Consider the following 27,798-nt stretch of genomic DNA (forward strand, 5'->3'; position numbering starts at 1 on the left):
AATGGAGAACACAGATACAAAGAAGTAACAGCAGACACAAACTGGAAGTGACAACATAGAAAAGAAAGCTTGTCAAGGGTAGAAAACGACCTACCCCAGGAGAATAAGTGGCGTGTCAGCTGCACCCTGAGTTGGGGGATAACCATAAAAGAACCAAAAGCAAACATCAAAATACAGGGTAGGTGATCACAAAACTGCTGCTCCTAATCTTCCCATTCCCAATTCCACTTCCTTCCTGCTCTGCCTACATCCCCACCACCACCCAAACACCATTAACAGTAATCATGCATCTTGGACAGCCAGGCATGGAGTCCCTTTCACATAGAGATTTCAAAGCATGGAATTCTTTCCTTTTTGAGGTGAGAATTTATGTACTGTGTTATTGTTAAATCCAAGCTAGAGCCTTCTCCCTGCCCCCCTAAACAGTCTGGCCTGATATGACAGGATGAAGATTCAGAGGACCAACACCCTGCTGACTCTAGCACTATATGCCTAAGATGGTTTCCAAGACAGGCCATGTCCTATGCACCCTAGCGCTGTCCAGGAATGAGAACAAAATATCAACCTATTGTTCACTACCAGTGGACACCATGTTTCATTAATATGCAAAAAGTGGCTTTTGGTTTGTCTTTCTTTTGGGATGACTTCATTTATAAGGGGGAAATTTCACACTTTTCATTGGATCGGTCGTCTTTGTCTCCCTCAAAAGTTATGTGATGACATTTTTTCCTCCCACCAGCTGTGTTCTTTTGAGCATTATCACTTCCTAAAAAGTTTTCTTGGGAACTACAGTTAGAGAAGCATGTTTCAAGCCTTTCCTAAAGTTTCTGTACTTTCATAGAACCATAGAAAATAGAACTGGAAACATCTTAGAGGTCACCTCTTCCCTCATGTTAGAGAAGGAAACAGAGACATGAAATAGTTTGGTTTTTCACAAGAAAGAAGAAAACATGGGAATCTCTGAAAATAGTTCACTCTCTAGCAAAAGCCTGAGCTCGTATTTCTCAGCATCTCCCAAAAGGCTTTATCCTTATATTCAGCCCGTTGAAGTGGTTAGGTTTGCTTACCTTTAAGGATTCTTGTGTGTATTTCATTTGAAACCCAAAGCCCACCTACGACCTATCTAATCTGGTGAAAGAACCTGCACAGGTTCTCCATAAAGACATGAATTGTTAGCCCTTTCTTCCAATCTTTAACTTTGGGGGAGCTGCTTTGGGGTTTTGAGGGTTTTTTTTAACAAAATATAATGTAGATACGTAAAAGTACATGAAACAAATGTACAATTTAGTATCAAATTAACTTAGCACCAACATCAAGAAATTGAACATTGTGGCAACACCCTGAGACACTCTAGTACCCTTTCCAATGACCACTCTCTTGCCCCAAAGAAAACCTCTATTCTGAACATTTTCTTCAATTTTACCACCTTTGTCTGTGTCTTAGTTCAGGCTTCTGTAACAGGGTACCATAGTGGGTGACTCTAACAACAAGTCTAATTTCTCATAGTGCTGGGGTTGTAAATCTGAGACCAGGGTACCACAGGGTCAGTCTCTTGTGAGGACTTTCTTCCTGGTTTACAGAGGCCATCTTTTTACTGTGTCCACGCATAGTAGAAGGAGAGTGAGAAGGGGTTTCTTGTAAAGGCACAAATTCAATTCTTGAGGGCTTCACCCTCCTGACCTAATTACTTCCCCAAAACCCCACCTCCAAAGACCACCACCTCAGGGGTTAGGTTTCAACATCTGAATTTTGTGGAGGGAGAGGGCACACAAACATTCAGCCCATAACAGTATATATCCCTAGAGATTTTAAGGTTTACCCATTTTTGAATTAGACTCAGATTATGTGTTATTACTTTGTGCTTTACTTCTGAAGCTTAATATTCAACATGGTGTTCGTGAGACTAATCCATGACTAGTAATGCATGTGGCTCTGATTTACTTTGTATTATTCCATGATATGAATAAATGAATGGTATATATATCTCTATATATTTATGCAATCTGCTATTGATAAACATTATGTTGGTTCAGTGAGGAGTCATTCTGAATAATGCTGTTATGAATACTCTTATAGAGGGTTCCTGTTAAAGATATGCAGGAGTATCTATACAGTATAACCAAAGAGTATGATTACTGGGTCAAAAGTTACGCACATCTTCTCAGGTAGCATCACTATACCAGACCTTAATCTATACTACAGAGAAATAGTAACAAAAACAGCATACTATTGGCACCAAAATAGATTGAAACACCAATGGTACAGAATAGAGGACACAGAGACTAACCCACATAATTACAGTTATCTTATATTAGACAAAGGTGCCAAAAAAGTACATTGGAGAAAAGATAGCCTCTTTATCAAATGGTGTTAGGAGAACTGGAAATCCATATGCAACAAAATGAAGTTAAACCCCTACCTCTCACCATGTACAAAACTCAACTCAAAGTGGATCAAGGACTTAAGAATTAAACCAGAGACACTGCGCCTATTAGAAGAAAATGTAGGCCCAAATTTCTATCATATCGGATTAGGCCCTGGCTTCCTTAATACTCCTATAGTGCAAGAATTAGAATCAAGAATCAATAAATGGGATGGATTCAAACTAAAAAGCTTTTTCTCAGCAAAAGAAAGAATCAGTGAGGAGAATAGAGAGCCTACAATTTTGGAACAAACTTTTACCACATGCACATCAGATAGAGCACTAATCTCTAGGATATATAAAGAACTTAAAAATTTTAACAGCAAAAAAACAAAACCCAATCAATAAATGGGCCAAAGAACTGAACTGACACTTTTCAAAAGAAGATATACAATCAATCAACAAATATATGAAAAAATGTTCAACATCTCTAGAAATTAAAGAAATGCAAATCAAAACAACTGTAAGATTTCATCTCACTCCAGTCAGAATGGCAGCTATTAAGAATACAAACAACAAAGAAAAAGTTGGCTACGATCTACATACTGTGGGGTCGGGCTCCAAATTCCTCAATAGGACACCCATAGCACAAAAGTTAATAACTAGAATCAACAAATGGGACTTACTCAAACTAAAAAGTTTTTTCTCAGCAAAAGAAACAATAAGAGAGGTAAATAGAGAGCCTACATCCTGGGAATAAATCTTTACTCCTCACACTTCAGATAGAGCCCTAATATCCAGAGTATACAAAGAACTCAAAAAATTAGACAATAAGAGAACAAACAACCCAATCAACAAATGGGCCAAGGACCTGAACAGACACTTCTCAGAGGAGGACATACAATCAATCAACAAGTACATGAAAAATTGCTCACCATCTCTAGCAGTCAGAGAAATGCAAATCAAAACCACCCTAAGATACCATCTCACTCCAGTTAGATTGGCAGCCATTATGAAGTCAAACAACAAGTGCTGGCGAGGATGTGGGGAAAAGGGTACACTTGTACATTGCTGGTGGGACTGCAAATTGGTGCAGCCAATTTGGAAAGCAGTATGGAGATTTCTTGGAAAGCTGGGAATGGAGCCACCATTTGACCCAGCTATTCCCCTTCTCGGTCTATTCCCTAAAGACCTAAAAAGAGCATGCTACAGGGACACTGCTACATCGATGTTCATAGCAGCACAATTCACAATAGCAAGACTGTGGAACCAACCTAGATGCCCTTCAATAGATGAATGGATAAAAAAAATGTGGCATTTATACACAATGGAGTATTACTCTGCATTAAAAAATGACAAAATCATAGAATTTACAGGGAAATGGATGGCATTAGAGCAGATTATGCTAAGTGAAGCTAGCCAATCCCTAAAAAACAAATGCCAAATGTCTTCTTTGATATAAGGAGAGTAACTAAGAACAGAGTAGGGTCGAAGAGCATGAGAAGAAGATTAACATTAAACAGGGATGAGAGGTGGGAGGGAAAGGGAGAGAGAAGGGAAATTGCATGGAAATGGAAGGAGACCCTCAGAGTTATACAAAAGTACATACAAGAGGAAGTGAGGGGAAAGGGAAAAATAATACAAGGGGGACAAATGAATGTCAGTAGAGGGGGCAGAGAGAGAAGAGGGGAGGGGAGGGGAGGGGAGGGGGGATAGTAGAGGATAGGAAAGGCAGCAGAACACAACAGACACTAGTATGGCAATATGTAAATCAATGGATGTGTAACTGATGTGATTCTGCAATCTGTATATGGGGTAAAAATGGGAGCTCATAACCCACTTGAATCAAAGTGTGAAATATGATATATCAAGAACTATGTAATGTTTTGAACAGCCAACAATAAAAAATTAAAAAAAAAAAGAATACAAACAACAATAAATGTTGGTGAGGATGTGGGGAAAAAGGTACATGCATCCATTGCTGGTGGGACTACAAATTGGTGCATCCAATATGCTAAGCAGTATAGAGAATCCTTAGAAAACTGGGAATGGAACCACCATTTGACCCAGCTATCCCACTCCTCAGTTTATACCAAAGGACTTAAAAACAGCATACCACAGGGACACAGCCACATCAATGTTTATAGCAGCACAATTTACAATAGCTAAACTGTGGAACCAACCTAGATATGCCCTTCAGTAGATGAAAGAATAAAGAAAATGTGGTATGTATACACAATGGAATATTATTCAGCATTAAAAGAGAATAAAATTATGGCATTTTTCAGGTAAATGGATAGAGTTGGAGAATATAATGCTAAGTAAAGTAAGTCAATCCCAAAAAACCAAATGCCAAATGTTTTCTCTGATTTAAGGATGTTGATCATAATGTGCTTAAGTGGGGGGTGGGGCACATGGGATGATTAGATGAACTCTAGATAGGGCAAAGGGGAGGGAGGGGAAAGGAGAGGGTATGGGAGTAGGAAAAATGGTGGAATGAGTGGACATCATTACCCTAAGTAGGTGAATCTACTTTGTGTTCAACCAGAGATATGAAAAATTATGTTCCATATGTGTAATATTAATTGTAATGCATCCTGCTGTCATATATAACAAATTAAAATTTTTTAAATGAGCAAAAAAAAAGTTATGCCCATCTTCAATTTACTAAATAATGCCAAACTCTTTTCCAAAGAAGTTGAATCAACCATCAATAGATAAGAACTCCTGTAACTTTACATCGTCACACACAATATTACAAGCTTTCAAATTCTTTTCAAGCTAGTGGCTATGTGATATGTAATTATATATTGTAATTATCTTTAAGATATAAAGATATAATTATCTTTAATTCTTTATGACTTTTAGATCGATATATATAGTTTGTTACCAACATTCTAATATTTTTTCTGGATTAGCTACTGTATCAGATCCTGCATCTCCACTAAGTTTATATTTAAGTCTAGAAAAAAAGTTACTAGTTGTCACTACTTTCTTACTGGATATTTTGAAATTTAAAGAGTTATTTAAATTTTTGGAATGTGTAAAATAATAGGAGAAAAATCACATTAACTAGGAAGTTAGCAAAAAAAATTGGAGCTTGTATTTGTTTCCCCCCACTTTTAAATTTTTTTGGTATATTTTTCAACTTTGCAGTAAAAAAGCATCATCATAAACTGTGTCAGTAAATTGAACTTCCTCCTGAAAGGTCAAAGAAAATGGAAGTTTATACTGAAGTACGAGAACCATTCAGAGCTATTAAGAATTTGATGATAGGATTGCGACAGCCTTAAATTTCAGTTCCCTTGGCACTAACTAGTACGTAGGCAGATGGAGTATTTGAGTAAATAAAGAACACAAAATGTTTTAGCTACTCCGTGTCAGGCCCTTACTTGAGCTATCTAAGGCATTAGCGACATTAAGTGACAAGCACTGCAGTTTTCCATTAGGAAATACTGAAATCGAATTGCTTTCCACTTTAAGTAAGAAGTTTGAGTCTTGATGTGGTTGGAAAGTGTTTCCAATCCAAAAGTAATAACTAAGTAATTTTAATAGCACTATGCACTCTAAAATTTCTGTAGACTTGATAACTTTTCTTTTACAAAAACTAACCATTATAGATTTATAGTAAATAACTTTTAGAAAAAAGAATGCTTGATAAAAGCAGAAATTTACTCAGCAATTACTAAATAATTTAGAGTTTGATTCACAAAAGTATTTACTTAATGCACTGTTTCTGGGAGAAATATGGTTGGAACTTCAAGTGAAGTGGTTTATAATTTGGTATTTTTTATTACCTGCAAGGCATATTCATTTCTCTTCATCTGAAACATTCTAGACATGACAGGTTGTCTGTAAAATTTAACATTCTTTTTTTTTTTGTGTGTGTGTGAATTGCAGCTTTCCCACTGTGGGCTTTTTTTTTTTTTGGGGGGGGGGGGGGTGTTTGTTTTTGTTTTTGTTTTTACTTTTTGATTTATACTTTTACCTTCAAAACTAACAGACATTTTAATTTCTGGATGTGAGCCAATAATGAATGAAGAGTGAATAAGTTAATGAGAACTTGTATTACTATATTTTTGATTGATATGAATGGTGGTCTGTGTAGCTTCTTGAGGGGATGAACATACTATGACAAAATAATAGTAATTAACTTTTACTGCTGAACCATATGATGAAATGATCTGGGTATATATGGAATGTACATGTGCAGCTGGGATTTTTTGGCCTACAAAAAGAAGAATGAGATCCAGCCAAAACCCAAATCAGAACCTTTGGAAAGCTTTCTTATGATCTGATTTCAGCTAATGTCTACATACTTCAACACATTGTCTAATGCTTAAAGACTGGCTGTCAGACTCCTACGTGCTATTCTGGGCTCAGTTACTCACTATACTGTAAAGTATTTCATTCTTAGATCCTATGAGTCCTGCTGAATATTTCAGGATTTGCTGTATTAAGAAGAAAAATGTTTAATTAATGTTAGTAAAACAAGTAAACAAAGAAAACTTAATGGAACATAATGCAGTGATAGGAGAAGGAGAATTCACTTTGGCATTGTTCAGTCAAAAACAGATGGATTGGAGGGAGTTCATAGAAAAGCACTGTCATGATTGGAGAATGGGAAGGGCTAAGGAATAAGTGTGTCCCATGATGCTGGAAGTGGATCCAGTAGAAAGAGGTGTGATAAAGACTCAGTAGAAATGTAAAGGCCAATTTATACACAATGGAATATTACTCAGCACTAAAAAATAATAAGATCATGGCATTTGCAGGGAAATGGATGACATTAGAGCAGATTATGCTAAGTGAAGTTAGCCAATCCCCAAAAAAACGAATGCCGAATGTCTTCTCTGATATAACTGGGGTGACTCAAAATGGGGTAGGGAGGAAGAGCATGGGAAGAAGATTACCTCTAGATAGGGAAGAGGGGTAGGAGGGAAATGGAGGGAGAAGGGGAATTGCATGGATGGTGGAAGGAGACCTTCATCGTTATACAAAATATATGTATGAAGGTGTGAATTTGGTGTCAACATATCTTGTATACAGAGATATGATAAATTGTGGTTAAAGGTGTATTAAGAATTGTAATGCAATAATAATAATAATAAGAGAGCTCATGTAAAATAAATAAATAAATATTTTTTAAAAAAGAAAAGAAATGTAAAGGCCAAGAGGAAGAGAGTGGTGCTGGCATGGCAGAAAGAATTATCCATAATAATTAAATCAAAAAAATTCTCAAAGCCAGGCAACAACTTCATGACAATAATAGATTTCAGATTATACAATTTGATGAACAAAACTAAAACTGTTCAAATTCTTCCAAAATTCTCTGGAAGGTCTAGCCTAAAGAGCAAATGTCCATGTTTGTGCGACTAATAGAGCTTACTTCACCAACTGGAAGTGTTTATATGGCCACTTGTCCTTTATCTTCTTAAATCTACCCTTTTAGCAGAATATAGAGTCTCTCTTCAAGACCCCAAGTTGTCTGAGAACACAGAAAGAGCACGGTCTTGCTTGTGACTTGGAATCTGCTAGTTAGCCCACTGTCTTGCTTCATACTATTAATGACTGCTCCTGCTTGATGGGTACACACCTGTGACCTCTGCTACTATTTTCTGCTTAGGCCTCAGTGGAACTCAGTGAAATGTGTTCCCTAGTGGCATACTCTTTTAGTTCATATTTCCTTACTCAGCTATGGTTTCCAGAACAGCTATGGTTTCTGAACTAAGGATTGAAGGAACCAATAGCCTTAACTCCACATATTGTGTCAAAATGTCCTCCTAGACTTGGATTCCTATTTCCTAAAGGTAACGTTACTTCAAGTGACTTGTTTCCCTTTGTGGAGATAGAATTATTCATTCAAACAGATCTTCCAAACCTGGAATCTATGCAGAGCAGGAGTCAGAGTCCTACTTCTCTCCCAGAAAGCTCTGGTTTCTCTGCATATTGTCCACCCCATCCCCTGTTAACCAGCTTTTCAGGGAGGGTTTTGTTAAACCATGAAACATCCACAACAATAACACTGAGCACATAAATGGTCTTTATAAGATCAAAGAAAGCCAGTTTCTATCAATTAAAATGACAGTATATCACTCCCTATTATCACTTAGGTTTATTTCTTTCATAGACTCAGACTCATAGAGTTGTAGATCTGCGAAAACTTTGCTAATTTTCTGGGTTCATACTTCTCATTTCACAAACATGGAAGCAGGCTCAGATGAAGTTAAGCAATTTGTCCAAATCCACAAGGCTGGCCAATGCCACAAGTAGAGCAAAAGCCCAAGATATCTGGTTCACTCTTATTTCTACTGTATTTCACTTTCATTTCTCTTTTTATTTTCTTTCATTTTGTGTTTTACCCAAGAATTTATGGCTTTGTATTCTTCATAGCAAACTCCAGTCTTGGAGTACATGCATTAATGTGTATTACCCATAAATGAATTGGGAAAATGAGATGTCCCTCATTAATCTACTTCTGAAGAATGAGCACATCATCTATGCCCTAGAATATTAATTATTCCAGCCCAATTTTGAGTGTTACCTGCTACATCTAACCTATTATGATTTTTAAACCAAATAAATTTTACAGACTACTTGAAAAAACTGAATATGACAGGCAAAAGAAGAATAATCTAAGAATTAAGAATGGAGAAAATAAATCATAATCGAGACCCTATGTGAGAGATAAGAAAATATGTAAAACTCAAAAAATTAAACAATAAGATAACAAACAACCCTATTAACAAATGGGCCAAGGACCTGAACAGACACTTCTCAGAGGAGGACATACAGTCAATCAATAAGTACATGAAAAAATGCTCACCATCTCTAGCAGTCAGAGAAATGCAAATCAAAACCACCCTAAGATACCATCTCACTCCAGTAAGATTGGCAGCCATTATGAAGTCAAGCAACAATAAGTGCTGGCGAGGATGTGGGGAAAAGGGTACACTTGTACATTGCTGGTGGAACTGCAAACTGGTGCGGCCAATATGGAAAGCAGTATGGAGATTCCTAGGAAAGCTGGGAATGGAACCACCATTTGACCCAGCTATCGCCCTTCTCGGTCTATTCCCTGGGGACCTTAAAAGAGCATACTATAGGGATACTGCCACATCAATGATCATAGCAGCACAATTCACAATAGCTAGACTTTGGAATCAACCTAGATGCCCTTCAATAGATGAATGGATTAAAAAACTGTGGCATTTATATACAATGGAGTATTACACAGCACTAAAAAATGACAAAATCATGGATTTTGCAGGGAAATGGATGGCATTAGAGCAGATTATGCTAAGTGAAGCTAGCCAATCCTTAAAAAACAAATGCCAAATGTCTTCTTTGATATAAAGAGAGCAACTAAGATCAGAACAGGGAAGAAGAGCATGAGGAAAAGATTAACATTAAACAGAGACGAGTGGGAGGAGAGAAAGGGAGAGAGAAGGGAAACTATGGAAATGGAAGGAGACCCTCATTGTTACACAAAGTTACATATAAGAGTTTGTGAGGGGAAAGGGGAAAAAAAAACAAGGAAGAGAATTAAACAACAGCAGATGGGGTAGAGAGGGAAGATGAGAGGGAAGGGGAGGGGGGATAGTAGGGGATAGGAAAGGTAGCAGAATACAACAGTCATTAATATGGCATTATGTAAAAATGTGGATGTGTAACCGATGTGATTCTGCAACTTGTATTTGGGGTAAAAAATGGGAGTTCATAACCCACTTGAATCAAATGTATGGAAGATGATATGTCATGAGCTTTGTAATGTTTTGAACAACCAATAAAAAAAAAATAAAATATGTAAAACATTCTAAGGAAATGAAAAACTAATAAGAATATACAATAGAAAATATTTGTCTTCTTACTAAATCATGAAGAATTTAGTAGCAATTTTCTAGTCACAAACAGAAGCTAAGTGACCTTGATCTTACTCAGTGGCCTAGGGTCATTACAAGTGAATTGTCATTTAGAATGTTATTCTTATTACATTTTTTAAAAGATTATAGATAAAGAAACTGACAGATACTTTACCTTTTATTGGAATACCAAAGGACTAATAATGTTTCTTCATAAATATTTTCATAATTAAGTATTTTAAAGCACCCGTGTATAGAAGAGGAAAGTTTACACTATAAGGTTAGCAATGAGATAAGTTATTGGTTTTAAAGTATTTGGAGTAATTGTACTATAAAGAGTAAATCTAGGACTTTAGGCCAAGAATAGTGGTGCACACCTGTAATCCCAGCTACTCTCTGCTGAAATAACAATGAAAGCAAATGAAATAATACTTTCAAGACATTGGACACAAAGTAACAAAGGACAGTACAGTAATCCCTAAAAGAAAACAAACAACGCAACATACTGTTACAAGAGTTTTCGGGCCATGGAACAGAAAGGAGGAACCAAGGAATTGCTGGATGACTCCTAAATTGAAGAGACATAGCTAAGAGTCTGGAGAAATGACTCTTCCAGAGATTTTCAGAGAGTACCTCATCACTATTTTGCTGAATACTGATCACTACATGCATGTGAGGAAACTTCTGAAGATTGAGAAGGGAACTACCCAAAACAATCAGAGGTAACATAGAGCTCATGGAGGACTAGAAATAATCCCTATACCTACCAGCCAGACTAGAAAACCCATATTTCAGCAGACTTTAGGTAAATTATTCAGAAGTGTCTTGGATCAGTAGTGGGGAAATGGAGAGCTCTCGACTAAATGCTGCTTTTCCCATCTAACAAATCTCAAAGGCAAAAATCCAAAAGGTTCACACTGTTTCCAAGTACCTCAACTCAAGAGTATTTATAGTAACACAAACATATTCAGCATCCAACAAAATTAAATCCAAAAAATTGTAAAATTTATAATGTCTTGAATGCAATCAAAAATGTCCAGTCATTTAAAGAAATAAGAAAATATGATTCACATTGAAGAGAAATAATAATCAAAACCGAGCCAGGCGGTTAGGGTTATGGCTCAGTGATAGAGTGTTTGCCTAGCATATGTGAGGCACTGGATTCAATTCTCAGCACCACATATAAATAAGTAAATAAAATGAAGGTCCATCAACAACTAATAAAAATATTTAAAAAGAAAATACTGAGCCAGAACTGATACAGATTTAGAATTTAAAAAGACATTGAAATGGTTACTATAACTTTATTCCAAAAGTTAAGAGGTTAAACAATTAAATATCTTATGCAGAAACATGGACGATATTTTAAAAGTCTAAAAAAGGACTTTTGAGATGATGACCACAGTGTCTGAGATAAAAATTATACTGGAAGGGATTAGTGACAGATTAGACATTACAGAAAAAAAGATTAGTGAACTTGAAAGTCTAGCAAGAGAAAACTATCCAAAGAGAAACATAAGTACATAAGAGAGTTAAAAAAAAAAAGGTGTCAAAAAATTTTTTTAAATGAACACAGTATTGTGAGGTGTGGAACAACTTCAGGTGGTCTAATAAACAAATAACTGAACTGCCTTAAGAAGAATAGGGAAGAAAACAAAAAAAAATATTTCAAGAATTGGTGTCTTAAGTTTTCCCAATATCATGAAAACTACACAGCTACAGATCAACAATGCTGGAGAAACATGAAAGAGACTACACTAAGGCACATAATAATCAATTTATTCATTTAAAAAACTGATAAAGAGAAAACCTTGAAAACAGCAAGGTGGGGTTGGGAGAGACCTTACATACAGAGAAACAAAGGTAAAGGTGACAGATTTTTCATTGGAAACAATGCAAGTGAAAAGACAGTGGAATGACATCTTTTATAGTACTGAAAGAAAAGGAAAAAATCCTGTCAATCTAGAGTCTATACCCCATGAAGATATGTTCCAAAAGTTAAATCAACTAGCTTTTCCAGAGAAACAAAAGCTAAAAGAATTCATTACTAGCACCCCTGCATTGCAGGCAATGTTAAACGAGGTCCTTCAGGAAGAAGGAAAAAATACACACACACACACACACACACACACACGTGTGTGCGTGTATGTGTGTGTATGTAAGTATGTGTATATATATTATTTTTATTATCTAAATTTCTTTAAAACATAATTGACTATTTAAAGAAAAGTAAAAACAATATAGTATAGACTTTTTAACATTTGTACAAGTAAAATACCTGAATAATACAAGGGCAGAAAGGGAAGAACCCTTTTATTTCTCCCTTGTAAGCATTTTAAGTTTCTATTAATCTGCATTAAATTATACAGTATACTTGAAGGTGGATTGTGATAAAGAAGCATATTATAAATTCTAAAGCAACCAATAAAATAATAAAACATACCAGTAAGAGACAAAATCGAATCATAAAAAATATACAGTTAATCCAAAAGAAATCAGAGAGTGAGAGGAAAGGGAACAAAAAACATTTGGGACAAATAGAAAACAAAGAGAAAAATGGCAGATTTAAATTCAACCAAATCAATAATAACATTAAATGTAAATGGTCTAAGCACCATATTTAAAGTCAGAGATTGTCAGATTAGATTGTAGGAAAAGCAAGACCCAATTATATGCTGCCTACAAGAAACACTTTAAATATAAAGAGACAAAAAGGTTAAAAGGATAATAATAGAAGAAGGTATATTGTGCTAAGGTTAATCGAACAAATCTGGAATGGCCGTATTAATATTAGACAAAACAAATTTCAGAAAAAAGAATATTTCCAGGAATTAAAGGAATTAGTGGTAGAGGAATGAATACTTCCAAGAGAAATTAAAATCCTAAATGTCTATGCATCTAATAACAGAGTTTCAAGCTGCATAAATCAAAGATAGTAAAATTTCAACAACTGAATGACAACCCCAATTATTGTCAGAGATTTCAGTGTCTCTCCTCAAGATTTGATAAAACCGATAGACAGAAAGTCAAACAAGAGATAGAAAACTTGAGCAATACTCATCATCTGACTTTTAACCTCATTGACATGTACAGAACACACCAGCAAACTTCATTCTTTTCCAGTGCATATGGAACCCATGTTCTGGCATATAAAACAATTCTCCATGAATCAAAAAGGATTAAAGTTATACAAAGTTTGTGTCTAACCACAATAGAATCAAATAAGAGAATTTTAAAAATATATCTAGAAATTCACCCTAATATTTTAGAAGCTAAATAAAGTTTATAAATAACACATCAAGAAAAAAATCAAAATTGAAATTTACAAGCCTTTTGAACTGAGTAAAAATAAAAATTCAGTATTTCAAAATTTGTGAGATACTGCTAAAGCAGTACTGATTGAATTTTACAGCATTAAAACCTGTCTTAGGAGAAAAAAAACGTAAGATCAATGAATGCAACCTACACATTGTGAAACTGGTTTAAAAAAAGAAAAGAGCAAATTAAATTCAAAGTAAGTGGAATAAAGAATATAACAACACAGGAGCACTCAGCTTTCCTCCTGTAGAGTGTCTAGACATCTGGATGGCCTGTCACTTTAAATAAGGAAGCCCACACCTGTGACTGTGACCAGTTCAGCTGTCCACTTCCAAGTGACGACTCTCCAGGTTGGCATCCTTCTAATCCAGATGGGTGGCTTCTGTTGCTGAAGACATTCTCATACCTACCTTACCTCTACATTTGTAACAAATAAATCCTAGATACAACTGGGGTTATTTTAGAGAAGTAAAAAAAAATAAATAAAGTAAAAGTACAACAATAAGAATAAAAATCAATGAAGAAAGTTCTATGGAACCTTCAAAAAAATTTAAAAAGCTATAAGAACAACTATATAAGAACAACTAAGCAAATTAGGCATACAAAATTTATACACAAAATTCATTTATAGGAATTGAAGATGTAGATTAGTCGTAGAGCACTTGCCTAGTATACCCTAGGCTCTGGGTTTGAGCTCCAAAATCACATCACACACACACACACACACACACACACACACACACACACACACACATCATTCGTATTTGTATATTAGCAGAGAAAAATCAGCAGTTGAAATTCAAAAGCAATACCATTTATAATGGCATCAGAAATATTAATATGTAAGTATAAATCTGACAGAAGATATGCAATACCAATAGACTACTACAAATCTTCTTTAAGAAAGATTAAAGATAGGGCTGGGGATGTGGCTCAAGCGGTAGCGCGCTCGCCTGGCATGCGTGCGGCCCGGGTTCGATCCTCAGCACCACGTACAAACAAAGATGTTGTGTCTGCCGAGAACTAAAAAATAAATATTAAAAACTCTCTCTCTCTTTCTCTCTCTCTCACTCTCTCTTTAAAAAAAAAAGAAAGAAAGATTAAAGATAAACTAAAGAAAGAGAAATGGGGGACTGGGGTGGTGGCTTAGTAATAGAGCACTTGCCTAGCAGGTATGAGGCATTCAGTTCGATTCTCAGCATGTCATATAAATAAATTAAATAAAGGTCCATTGACAACTAAAAAAATATTTTAAAAAGAAAGAGAAATGCTGTGTTCTTGGGTCAGAAGATTCAATATTGCTTAAAAGACAGCTCTTCCCAAACTGATCAGTAGATTAAGTATAGTTCTAGTAAAAATATTATTTTGTAGAAATTGACAAGCTAATTCTAAAATGCATATGAAAATGCAAAGAATCAAAATCACTTTGAAAAACAACAAATCAAGACACTGTTGATAGAGGCATGAAGATAGGCGGGCACATATAGATCTACACATATATAGCCAACTGATAAAGGTGCAAAGGCAATTCAGTAAAGAGTGGTTTTAACAATGGTGTTGGAACAATTAGATATTCATAGGCAAAAGAAAAAAAGAGGCTCAATTCATACTTTGTATCATATAAAAAATTAACTCAAAATTGTCAAGTACTTAAATGTAAGAACTTAAAAAAAAAAAAAGAAAAAAGCTAAATTTTTAGCAAAAACCATAGGAGAAGATCTTTGTGACCTTGGTTTAGGCAAAGATTTTTTTTAGATATGACACTAAAAGTACAATCCATAAAAAGAAAATAATTGATAAACTGAGCCTTATCAAATGAAAACTTTCTACTGTTTGAAAACGTTCTACTATTAAGAGAATGAAAAGACAAGCTACAGAAGATTGGGGGAAAATATTTACAAATCGCATAAAGGAGTTTTATTTAGAATATATCCTTAAAGCTCCATAATAAGTAAACAAACATCTCAATTAAAATTAGGCAAGGACTCTGAATAGACATTTTACCAAAGATACACAGATGGAAAATAAGCACATGAAAGGTGGTCAGTATCTTGTGTCATTAGAGAAAACAAATTAAAACCACAAAAGAAATATCATAGTGTACCTATAAGAATGGCCAAAATTAAAAGACTGGCCAAGCCGAATGTTGGCAAGAATGTAAAAAAAAAAACTATAACTCTCATACACTGGTAGGGAAATGTAAAATGGTACAACCACTTTAGAAATCAGTGGCAGATTCTTAGAGAGTTAAAGTTATGTACAGCATACAATCTATTCACTGTACTCATGTGTGGGTGACTTGGACATCCTGCTCAAGAGAAAGCATATGTTCATACAAAGTCTTTTATACTAATGTTTACAACAGCTTTATTTAATAGCCCCAAACTGGAAACAACCCAAATATCCATCAATATATTAATGGGTAAAAAATGTGTACTCTATCCATGGAATAGAACATGACTCAGAATAAAGGAACAAACTTTTGATATATTCAACAATATGGGTGAGTGTCAAAATAATTATGCTAAGAGGAGCCAGACATAAAAGAATACATACTTCATGATTCCATTTATGTATAACTCTTGAAAGTTCAAGCTAATGTATATGGCCAGAAAGCTGATCAATGATTGCCAGAGATAGGGCATTGTGAGGTACAAGGGAGGAACTATAAAGGGGCTTAAAGAGACTTCTGGCAGTGATTAATTTATCTTCACTATCTTGATTGTAAGGATGGTTTCATAGTTGCACAATACATCAAGTTTCATACCATAAATGTGTGAAGCTTATTGTTAAAGCTGTTTATTTATTGTTAAAGTGGTTTTTTTTTTTTTTTTGAATGAGAATGAAGCCATGCCTGGATTTATAGTAGTAGTAAATATTACTGAAAAACCACATTATATAAATTAATTATGGATACTGTATTTTAAGTTACCTCAAAGGATTCTTTTTAAAACAAAGAAGACTTTTGTAAAAGTAATTTTTACTTTGAATACATCTTTTTCATGACTCCTATTATGATCCATTGTGTTTCCTTAAAGAGGGTGTACGTCAAGTCTGCTGACATAACAACAGCACAGTTCCACCCGAGAGCCAATCACCACCTGCATTACGTTGGCTGTGCATTGTCTTGAAATACAGAAGGCAGATATAATAGCTGCTATGTCTATTCTTCGGGGCGTACGCAGTTTAGAACACTTGTAAAATCATGTATTTTGATTAGACATTTATCCTACTTGGCACCTTAACCAAATTTCAACTTAGAGAACTTACGTGTACTTCATCAAAACAGCATTTCAGATACTTCATCTTAACACAAATTTCAATCAGTACCGGAATGGAAACTATTTATATGTGAAAAAGTGCTATTTCAGCTTTCTAATAAAATCAAAACTATGACTTTTAAAGTACATGTGTGTTTTAATCATGTTAAGTGTTCCTTTAAAAGATCTGGCTTTGCCACCGTGGGGTAAAAGTATGCAGTGAGTGGAAAGGTTAAAAGTCAGCCATCGACCTTGACTTTCCGGATGTGCTCCCTGACCTAATTATGCCAACCAAGTTTGAACGTGCTGATCTGCAGTACTGCTTCTTTCTGCCAGGCCCATGGGTTGGACCCAGAAACCATGATGTTCGTTCTCCCTTCTCTCTGTGACTCTCTGATAATGGTGGTGACTCAGCCTTTCTTTCTTTCAGGGTGTGAACGGCATGTCTGTGGATGAGAAGCCTGACTCCCCCATGTATGTGTATGAGTCCACAGTCCACTGCACCAACATCCTCCTGGGCCTCAATGACCAGCGGAAAAAGGATATTCTCTGTGACGTGACTCTGATAGTGGAGAGGAAGGAGTTCCGAGCCCACCGGGCTGTGCTGGCCGCATGCAGTGAATACTTCTGGCAGGCTCTGGTTGGACAGACAAAACATGACTTGGTGGTCAGCCTGCCTGAAGAGGTATAGTAATTTGGTTTGTTTGTATGGTTGATAAAGGAGGTGGATTGACTATAATTGGCTTGGTAGGATCTAGAAGGTATAACCTGTGCCACACGGATGTCCAAGTCACCCACATATTAGGTTTGTGGCAAAGCCAGTTTCTGTTTGATGCACTTGAAATCTCAGAAGCCTGAGTATGAACACAGCATGTTTCTTTAAAGAAACTGAACCTCACCTGGGGCTCAGTCACTTGTAGTTTCTAGTTCACTTAAACTTCAGATTTTGACTAGTTCCACCTAAGTTTGATGCAGTCCTAGATGTGGGATCTGAATCAGTGCTATGATTTCTCTCTTTCAAATGGTTTAAGGATTGTTGAGTTGCCCTTGAGAATAAAAGAATGAAAGCATTCACAGGGCCTTCCTTGCTTGGGGAAAAAAATAAAAGCAACCAGTAATTCTCACCATTAGCATAGTGAGATTCTAAGAAGCATAAACTTGATTCTCTCACCATTTTTCGAAAATACCCTACTCAGGTTTTCTGATTAAGTCAATGAGTCCAGTATTGTTGGTACTTTGGAGACACCAATAACTGGATCTGCTCTGTCCAGAGATGGCATTCAGTTTCAGTTGGATGGTTTGAGCTCTGGAAACTCAAAGGATGGGCTTCACAATGACAAACTATCCCACTAGTCACCCCCTGAATTGGGTATACCATTCCTCTCCTTTAATCAGCCTGACTTCCCTTCAATTTTAATGGGACAAAGGGTAATAGATAAATAAAGGCTTTGTGTTCAGGCCAGAATCATTCCCTGCACACCACCAGCACAGTGTGCAACTGTAGGATCACCATCAGCTGTTGTGTCTACTGCACAACTCCCAGCGGTACAACTCACATTCATACTCTTTGCAAATACAGCCCTCTTGTTGGACCCTGTTCCACCAAGCGGCTCTTCACCACAATCCTAGGAGAAAACAAACACACCGTCACTTACATGTATGAGGTGCTAGTGATTATAGCTACCATCAAATTCTAGGGGTCACAAACCCAGATGCCTTCAGAGATTTTGCAAATAGTATTAATGAAAGCAGTTGTGTATAAGACAGTGGAAAGTGACAGACAAAGCATGTGTTCCATCGATGGACATTCAGATCCAACATTAAAAAAAAAAAAAAAAAAAGACAGCTGGGGATATAGCACAGTGGTAGAGCACTTGCCTGCCATGGGTGAGGCCCTGAGTTCTCCTGCACTGCAAAAACAAAAAAAGACAAGCACACAAGATATAGAGCTCCACCAGATCCCAGTCCCTTGTTAAGCAAAATCTATGGTTATCTGAGGGCAGGAGAGTGCCCTGATAAAAGTGAGAACTGCATAAGCACTCAGTATGTCCACATTCAGATCCTTCTTATGTACCCACCGTAAAATGCTCCATTACCACTCCTCATGACATGAGTAAGTAGATGGCTAGAGAGAGAGAGTAGAAACTAAAGGGCAAGACACTTGAAGACAAAGTAACTGGGGCTGGTGCAGGGAGCCCAACATCCTGTACCTAGTAATGTGGACAGGCTGGAGAATGGCAGTATGCGTGGGGATCCTGAGCTGGAGTGTCCTCATCTGCATGAGCAGGGCAGACTTAACCAGTTAGTGGGATGTCGTGGGGATTAGGAGAGATAATATAAAAGTTTTCAGCACAGTGCCTGTCTCATAATAAGCATTTGTCAAATATAAGGCCTTTTCTTCTCTGGATGGGAACAAGAATGCCTTTCTTACTTACTCCAACTCTAGAATCTCTGGAACCATTTGGAAACTTCCAATTGTCCAGAAAAAATCTTAAGGAAGGAGGTGATGCTCACAGTTTATTTATTCTCTGTTACCTATTTGAGAACCATTTTCTATATATGTTTTTTACTGATTTTAAAAAATAATTAGATGATATGAAAATATATGTATTAATGAAAGTCATGTTTTACATAATTTAGTTTCTCTTTTGTGACTCTGTTGGCCCCATGTTGAGACTCTCTGACCATTGTGACCTACACCCAGGTTAGCCCTGGGGTCCTGGTCTAGTCACTGAATCTGTCAGTTATCTTACCTTTAAGAACCCTATAATTCTAAAGTCAAAATACAATACTGGTGCAGTAAGATGAAAAGGAGACCAGCGTATAAATGCCTATGACATAACCTTAAAGTTTCATTTTAGAACAAATCCTTAATAATTGCTTATTTCCATGGCATTGCATACTCCTATTTAAAATAAGAGGCACCCTGTGTAGATATATCCCACAAAAATCTGTTTGACCTTTTTGGTTTTATTCCAGTTAAATAAGAGTTGGCTGTGTATTGCTTCCCAGCCTCTAAAAGGACTGTTGTCCCTACATCATCTTTGTCCTCCAAACCATGACGACATTCTGTTTGCCCCCATTCCTGCAGTCTTGACATTAACCCATAGAGCTATGGGTTGGATGTCTTCCTTTCCTTTCTTCCCTTCCATTTCCTTTTTTCCTTCCTTCTCCTCTCTCCCATCCCATATACGCTGTCTCCTTCTTTCTTAAATGAATCTCTGTTGTCAGTCATCTAGCTCTTAAGTGTCTGAATAATGGGACCTGCAAACCAGCCCCAGTAGCATTTTCCTCTGTGGGGCTATAGGTGTTTGGAGGCCTCCTTGGTAGAGCCTCCTCCTCTGCTCAGCACCTGTCCATGGCCAATGCACTGAGCACGGTTTTCCTCTGCTGTATGCACACAGAAATTCCCTTGCAGGCTCAGTGAAAATAGTCACACTTTTCCCTGTGAATAACTTCATAGAATTTGAATTAATTGGCAAATAAGCAAGCATCCCAAATTGCTACTTTAGAATTAACTAGCATTTGGTCCCCATGATACAAGAAAAAGCAATGAAATGGTTAACCTCACATCATCTTATCACTTAATTCTGATCAACTTCTGGCCTGCCTCCACCCATGTTCCCACTTGCCACACCTCAACTCACACCTGACAGCTAATGTTGTGTATCAGTTTGAGAGTTTTTCTTGCACTGTGAAACCTCCAAATGTAAACTGGCACCCTTCTCCCTAATTCAGTTTAGGCCAAACCCAGCTCATATCTAACTACTGTCTAGTCCTGTACTTCTACCCTGAAATCCTCACTGTTGCTGGAAAACTCCAACAAATGTTCACTCAGTGCCCAGCTTCCACTTTAACCTGAGAGGGGAGAGATTTAAAATAGAGGCCTCCTTCTAGAAGTCAAGGAATAATTCAATTGCTTTTGCTTTTATTTTTTATTTTTTCTCTTCTCTAAAATGGATTGAAAGATAGACCTGAAACTTACAGGATTTGAGTGTTGGCTCCCCATTGAAAATGTCAGCAAATAGTAGGAAATCAGTCATTGTACTAAGTACTTCCAGTATAATTAAACTGGTCATTTTAATCTACTAGAAATTATGTTTTGTGCAAAGAGAGAAGAGAAAGTGGTTATGTTACAAGCACCTCAAGGCTGTCCTCCCCCTGCTCCTTAGAATTAAAGTTAGCTCAGGAGACACATTCTTAGCAAAGGTCATGGAGACCATATCACGCTGGATGCCAGCCACGCCAGAAGTAGCATCACTGCCATGAAGTTCCATCTCTTGGTGTGTGGAGTTGAGATCAGAAATGGGGTGTGCTTCCTGAGAAGCTGTGCAGCCACGGAGGGTTTGTCTCCAACCCATTCTCAGGAGGCTGCTTAGCTCCTTCACAGAAGGCTAGGGAAATAGCAGTTGTCAGGGGATTATTGCCAAGAGTCCGCCACCCTCTTTGTCTTATTTCCTATGTTCTTTCATCCTCTAGAAAAGAGAAAGGGTGCAGAGGATGTCTAAGGGGTGGAAATAAATATGGCCTCTTAGGTACAAATATGTTTTAGACTTTTGCTCATATCCTTGCTCTCTCTTTCCAGCTTGTGATAAATCTTATTCTTTTCAGTACCAAAAAGAGAAAGAGAGAAAGCTGACCCAGAAAGCTTGGGAAGAAGAGGCCTGTGTTGTCTTCACCATAGGGTGCAATAAAGAATGTTCCTGCAACAGTACTGCCAAGTGTGGATGCCAACAAGATTATGGAATCTTCTTGTCTGGAAGTTTTTAGAGGCTATGAAAGCTGTTAATGTCTCTGGGATGGTTTAGGTCCAGTCTTTTAAGAAAGGAGTAAGAGAGTCATGATTATCATCAGACAGTCCTTTCAGTATGTAGTGCTACAGAAGCTACTTAATGCTGCAGCACAGTTTGCCAATAGCATTCTGAGCCTGGGTGTGGCTGCAGAGAAAGGTGGAGGTTTTGAAGAAAACAATGGGTGACACCTTTGGGAAGTGGCATGACCAGGGGGATACAGGTAAAACACTCATTCACCCCAGAGCATGCAACCAGCCCTTTGACCTCTCCATATACCAATTAAACAGAACTCTGAAGGAGACACCACGACTCTTTACCAGGATGAGACTAAGGGGAATTTTTTTAAAACTAAGAACCATCAGCCATAAGGGGATGGAAAAACCATAATCTGGGACTTGGCACCACCTGTGTGTAAGGTCTCTAGCAAACCACACAACTCCTTTGGGCCTCTGCTTCCCCACTAATTTATTTCCTCATTCATTCAGCAGTTCACGGTCCCTCTATGTACCACGAGCCACCATTCTGGGTTCTGGGTAAACCTCACTTACATTCCAATGGGGAGAAGGAAGACAGAGAGAAAACTAAAAAATCCCAAATGTACTCAATTAGATGCCACTGAGGAAAATAAAACAATAATGGAGATTAGGAAATGTCAGGATACAGGTATCAGGATTTTTAAATAGAGGGGTCTCAAGAGTGGCTTGTTTGCAGGGGCAACTTTTGAGGAGCATAAGGAGGTGAGGGGGCCAGCCATGCTGATATCTGGGGAAGGAGGGAGCTAGGCAGAGGAACAGCAAGGAAGGGCCAGGGGCTGGAGCAGGCATGGCACGTCTGAGGCAGTAGCAGAGTGAGCAAGCGGGGAATGGAAAGAGGTGTGTCTGGGAGAAGATGGGGCTGGACTGTGCACCTTGCCAGACACTTGACCTTTACTTGGGATGAGCTGGGAAGCCACCCAAGGGATTCACAGGAGAAGATCATTTTGACTGCTGTGTGCAAATGGACTGAAAGAGGGCAAGGGCAAAAGCAGGGAGAACACTGAAGAGGGTAAGACAGTAACTGAGGCAGGACGTGACCTCAACCAGGGCCATGGCAAGTGGAGTGTCAGATTCTTGGAGGCATTTTGAAGGTAGAGCTTATGGAGTTTTTCTATAGATTGGGTATAAAGTGGGAGGAAAGAAAGGGGACAGATAGCTCCCATGTTTGGAGCCCAAGCTGATAGAAGAAGGGAGTTGCCATTAACTGAAATTGGTTAAGACTGGGAGGACGAGGTTGGGGGGTGGGTTGAGAAGGACTGGGAGTTCTATTTCATATATTTTGCATTTGAGATACCTGTTTGCATTTAAGTAAAGAGGTCTAGTCCACTGTTGCATGTGTATGACTGGAATTCATGGGTATAAGCCTAGGCTAGTGTTAAGAGATTTTGTTTATTTGTTTGTTTTGGTAGTAGGAATGAACTCAGAGGCACTTCACCATTGAGCTACACCTCCAGTCCTTTTTATTTTTTATTTTGACACAGGATCTCACTAAGTTGCTTAGGGCCCCTCTAAGTTGTTGAAGCTGGCTTCCAACTTGTGATCTTCCTGCCTCAGCCTCCCAAGCTTCCAGCCTCTTGGGATTACATGCATGTGCCACTGCACCTGGCTAGTTAAGAGTATTAATACCAGAGTATCAAAGATATTGGAAGCCACAGACTAGAAACAATCGCCAAGGGAGTAAGTGTAGATAGAAAAGAAAAGAGGTCTCAGGATTGAGCCTTGGGGATTTCCAGAAATGAGAGGTCAGGAAGATGAAGAAGAGCCATCACAGTATACCAAGAAGGAGCAGTCATTGAGGCAGGAGGAAGAGCAAGAAAGTATAGTGTGCAGTAAACCAAGAAAAGGAAGCATTTTGAACAGAGAATAATCAGCCGTGTCAAATGAGTCTGATAGTCAGCTAAATGAAGGCTGAAAGCTGACATCCAGCAAAGTCAAGGCCACTTGTGATTTCATTGAACACTTTTGGGAAGGAAATAGGAGCAAAAACCAATTCAATTTGTTTTAGAGAGAATGCAGATGAATTGAAGAAAATTAATATAGGCTATTTTTTTGAGGCTTCTTGAGTTAAAGAGAATAATGAATTGAACCAGTAGCTGGAGGGAAATAACATCAAAAGACATTTCATTTAGCTTTAGTTTTTTTTTTCTTTGTTTGTTTGAAGTAGGAATAAATTCTAGCATTTTTGCATTCCTTTATGAAGATTACCATTGTTTGCCCATACCCAATTTTTCTCAATTTTTTTATCAGATAGGCCATGTGGCTAGATCTTCCAATGATATGTAAGATGAACTCATGTCACTTCTGGTTTGAAGCAGTTAGAAGCAGGTCTGAGTTCTTCGTGCTCTTTCCCATTCTTTGGTGACAAAGAATTCTGAAGACAGTAAAGCTGAAGCCCAGATCCCTGAGTCACTATTTGAGGAAAGTCAGGAAGAAGAGCCATCTAACTCAAATCAGACTCTGACACGAATAAGAAATAAACTTCTACCTTAAGCCATTACCATTTGATGTTTTAGCTGAACTTGATGACCTGCACCTGTAATCCTACCTACTTGGGAGGTTGAGGTGGGAATATCACTTGAGCCTATGAATTCAAGACCAACCTGGCAAATAGCAAGATCCCATCTCAAAATAAAACAAGAATGTGATGTTTTATTTGTTATTACAATAGAGCCCCACCTATTCTGACTAATACCTGGACTCATGGGAAAATTCTGGCAGAGAGAAAACTAGATGATTTAGGAGACAGAAGTCAATTGGTAAATGAATGTCCTTGAGTGCACAAGTGATCTACTGACCAAGCAGATGGACTCAACTTCTCAAGGCACATCCTTATTTGAAAAAGATAGAGTTGAACTGGGTGGTCTCTGAGGTCCTATCCCATGCTATAGGTTTATGGTCCTTGAACTTTTCCAGGTTTCTACAGAAAGGAAAGAGAAGAAATCTTGTTTTCCAGGAAGAGAGAAAAGATGTTTATATTAAGAGATAAAGGAAAAGACTGTGGAAATAGGAGTAAAAGTGTTCAGGAAAGGAAAGAACTACAGGACTCCAGAGAGAAGATCAGTTGTGTTACTTATTTTTGTCACTACTCCCTTACATTCTTAGAAAATATCTTACAGACGTTCACAGGAGATGGAAGTTAAAATACTTATAGGACCACTGATTATTTGATAACCTAGAACATAAGCAGATTGCAGAAGATGCAAATAGATCATGGCTCCCTAACCATTTCAGAAGGTTGTAGAATTTTGAGAAAATTATTTTACATTTAATGACCTCAATTCCAACATGAGTGTGCAGGGAGTAACAATACTAGTTCCCAGCTTGACTTGCAAGGTTGCTGTTCAGATTAATGAAACGTGATATGTTCAGCTTCTTGGAAGGATGGTGCTATAGAAACAGTAGGTGTTATTATTCCCATAAAAGGAAAGAACAGTCTTCTCTGATGAAATGGCTCTTACCTCAGAATCCTCATTAAAAGCTGTGGTGCAATTTTCCAAGTTGCATTAGTGAGACTTGGCAGCAGATGAAAAAAAAAAAAAAAAAGCAAATAAATAAAGAAGTCAGAATATTCCAGGTAACTACTTGCTGGCAAGTAAGAAGTTTTCAAGTCCTAGAATCATGCTGATAGTTCTGAAATGCCTCAAGGCAGAACTTATTTATAGTAATGCAGAGGTGACTTCCAACCCTGAAATCTGGGCCTCAGCCTCAGATGGGGGTGCAATAAAGCAAAGCCATGAAAAAGGGGAGCAGATTCTATTGTGATTCCATCTCTGAAGGCTGCAGGAGGATGCTGATATGGAGGGAGGGAAATCTAGGGTGAAAATAGCCACAGCAATAGCTAATTTTAAAACTGAGATGCATAAGCTGTTTTCAAACCTCTTACATTTCTTAAATCCTGAGGCCAGTAAGTCCTATTTAAAGAAACTGATGCAGAAATGCATTCCTCTTTTGGCAGAGTAGTAGGAGTTGAGTAGACAAAAACCTAAGACATATCTAAAAATCATTTTAAGTGACCTGATTTCAAAGCCAGTTTTAAGGTTTCTTTTCACTAAACCCATTTATCCCTATCTCATAAGATGACCACAATAATCAACATTTTATATAGATTTATAACAAGGACTTCAACAATAAAGTTGTTTGCATTAAATTTTATCAAATTAGTTACCAGCATATCTGTGCTTCTTAAAACTCTTCTGTATATATGAACAAAATGTCCCTTACATGTCTTTTTTTCTTTTTTCTCCTACTATGGAGACTCTTAACTATTTCAATTAAAATTAATAATAGCTTTAAAGACAAAGTTCAGAGCTATAAAGTTCCTCACTTGATCAGTAATCATAACTATTATTTTGTCATATTTAATCATAGGACCCAGGCCTTTAACAGGATACGTAATTAAACTTTTAATTCATGATAAGAAGTTAAATAGTACTTGGGAAGATTTTTATTTTTAATTATTTCACTTCCCATCTAGATTATCTTCCCTTCCCACCCAACCCCCCCCCCCAAAAAAAAGTGTGATAAAGAGACAACATGGCTGTCAGCCAAGGGTGTTTGGGTCATGCCAGCAAGAGCTTGGCCACAGGCCATCGTCCAATTAGCCTGGCTTCATGATTGTAGAGTAATCACTCATGATGAGTCACTCATGATGTAGTGGTACTTTACTTGAGCCAGTACTTCTTAGAATAGGTCTCTTGTTCGCTGTTATTACCTGTCCTACTTTGCCAATAAAAGTGCAGGACTATTTAGGCTGAAAGCCAAACGGAAGAGAAACATTGATTATGTATCTTATTTCTCTTTGCTTCCTGAAAACTGAGAATGCAATAAAAGAGAGATAGCATGGTGTGTCTTTTAAGTAAGTTACAAGAAAATACAGTTTCCACACCAAAATTCTCAAGAGTTGGAATCCAAGAGCCAGTTTTTATTTTGTCTTTTCTTTGGCAGCTTTAACATTTGGCACAAATTTGAGTATATCAATAAAGTTACCTAATAATCTTAATGGATTCACATTCCATTCAAAAATTTGGAATGTCACCAAACTGCTTTAGGTTTCAGCTCTATTGTTGGGGTGTTCGCAACGTTTCTGGTGGGTGTGCAGTTATAAAAGCAAAGGGTCTCTTTGAAAGAGACCCTTCTTATGGTGAGAACACCTGGAATCTTGGTTGGATATGCTGTAAGCCAGGAAATTGATTCAGGAATTTTTTAATAAAATAGATCATACTCAACAAGCATTAGACTGAAGCATGATTGTCATTTAAAAAAAAAAAACTGTTCTGTTCTTAAGACGCATAAGGAAAGTAGAACAAAATCATGTAGACTAATTAGTTAATACCTATATATTTATATTCATATTTGTTTGAGTTCTTAACCAAGTCACAGACTAGATAAGGCGTTGGTTTGTTTTGCTTTGAGAATTGGAGCAATTAAATAATAGCACTTTTGGCTTCCTAATCTCGGAAGTGTTCTTTTTCCCCATTAACTTGGTGCATGTAGTAAAATTCATCACTTTGCCACAGACTCCTAAAATATGTTGACAGTCTCTCTAACTGACGTTGGCACCACCTCAAAGCTAGCTAGTGATGCAGTGAGCTTTAATGTCTGTGATGGACTTCCATGTACAGCCTGGCAAAGGTTGTGTGTGAAAAAGTTAATGCATCCCAGCACCCTGAGTGGGATGCAGCCAGGCCTCCAATGTGAGCACATTTTTTGACTGACTGGCAGCAAAAAGAAATACTGGCAGCTGTTCCCAACCAAGCCAAAAATTTAGCCCAGGGGTGAAAAGAAATACTGGGATCTAGCCAATCAAAGATTCCTAGGTTTAGAAGAAAATCAAAAGAAGGATACAGAAGGCCATAGTTTCAGGCCTCAGCTTATTATAGTAACCATTTAATTTTATCTTCTTTTCTATAAAAGATAGTATCGAATGTCAGTGCAGCTCATTTTTTCTGATTATTTCTAAATCATCATTTTTGTTCTATCTATTCTTTTTTTAAATTTTTCATATGCAAAACCAAATGACAGTTTATTCTTCCCAAATGTGTGTAGAGATGACATCATTGCCAAAGGCAGACAGGAACTGAGTGGAGCAAAGCAGGTCTCTGTGAGCAGTGGCTAGCCTTGTATGTCAAACCATGTTGAGTAGCATAGGTCAGAATGAAATGACGTGTA

At 37.3% G+C, this 27,798-nt stretch overlaps 1 protein-coding gene across 1 annotated transcript in view; it reads left to right on the top strand.

Moving 5' to 3' along the window:
* Window positions 1–27,798, top strand: part of Bach2 (BTB domain and CNC homolog 2) — a 340,193-nt gene that overhangs the window by 249,948 nt on the left and 62,447 nt on the right. The window contains exon 4 of the mRNA XM_027928350.2: window positions 17,233–17,487. Coding sequence (XP_027784151.2) covers window positions 17,245–17,487 — 243 coding nt within the window. The 5' untranslated portion in view covers window positions 17,233–17,244. The remainder of the gene's footprint in view (window positions 1–17,232; window positions 17,488–27,798) is intronic.

Source organism: Marmota flaviventris, chromosome 6, assembly GCF_047511675.1.
Source record: "Marmota flaviventris isolate mMarFla1 chromosome 6, mMarFla1.hap1, whole genome shotgun sequence".
In the NCBI taxonomy this organism is placed as follows: Eukaryota; Metazoa; Chordata; class Mammalia; order Rodentia; family Sciuridae; genus Marmota; species Marmota flaviventris.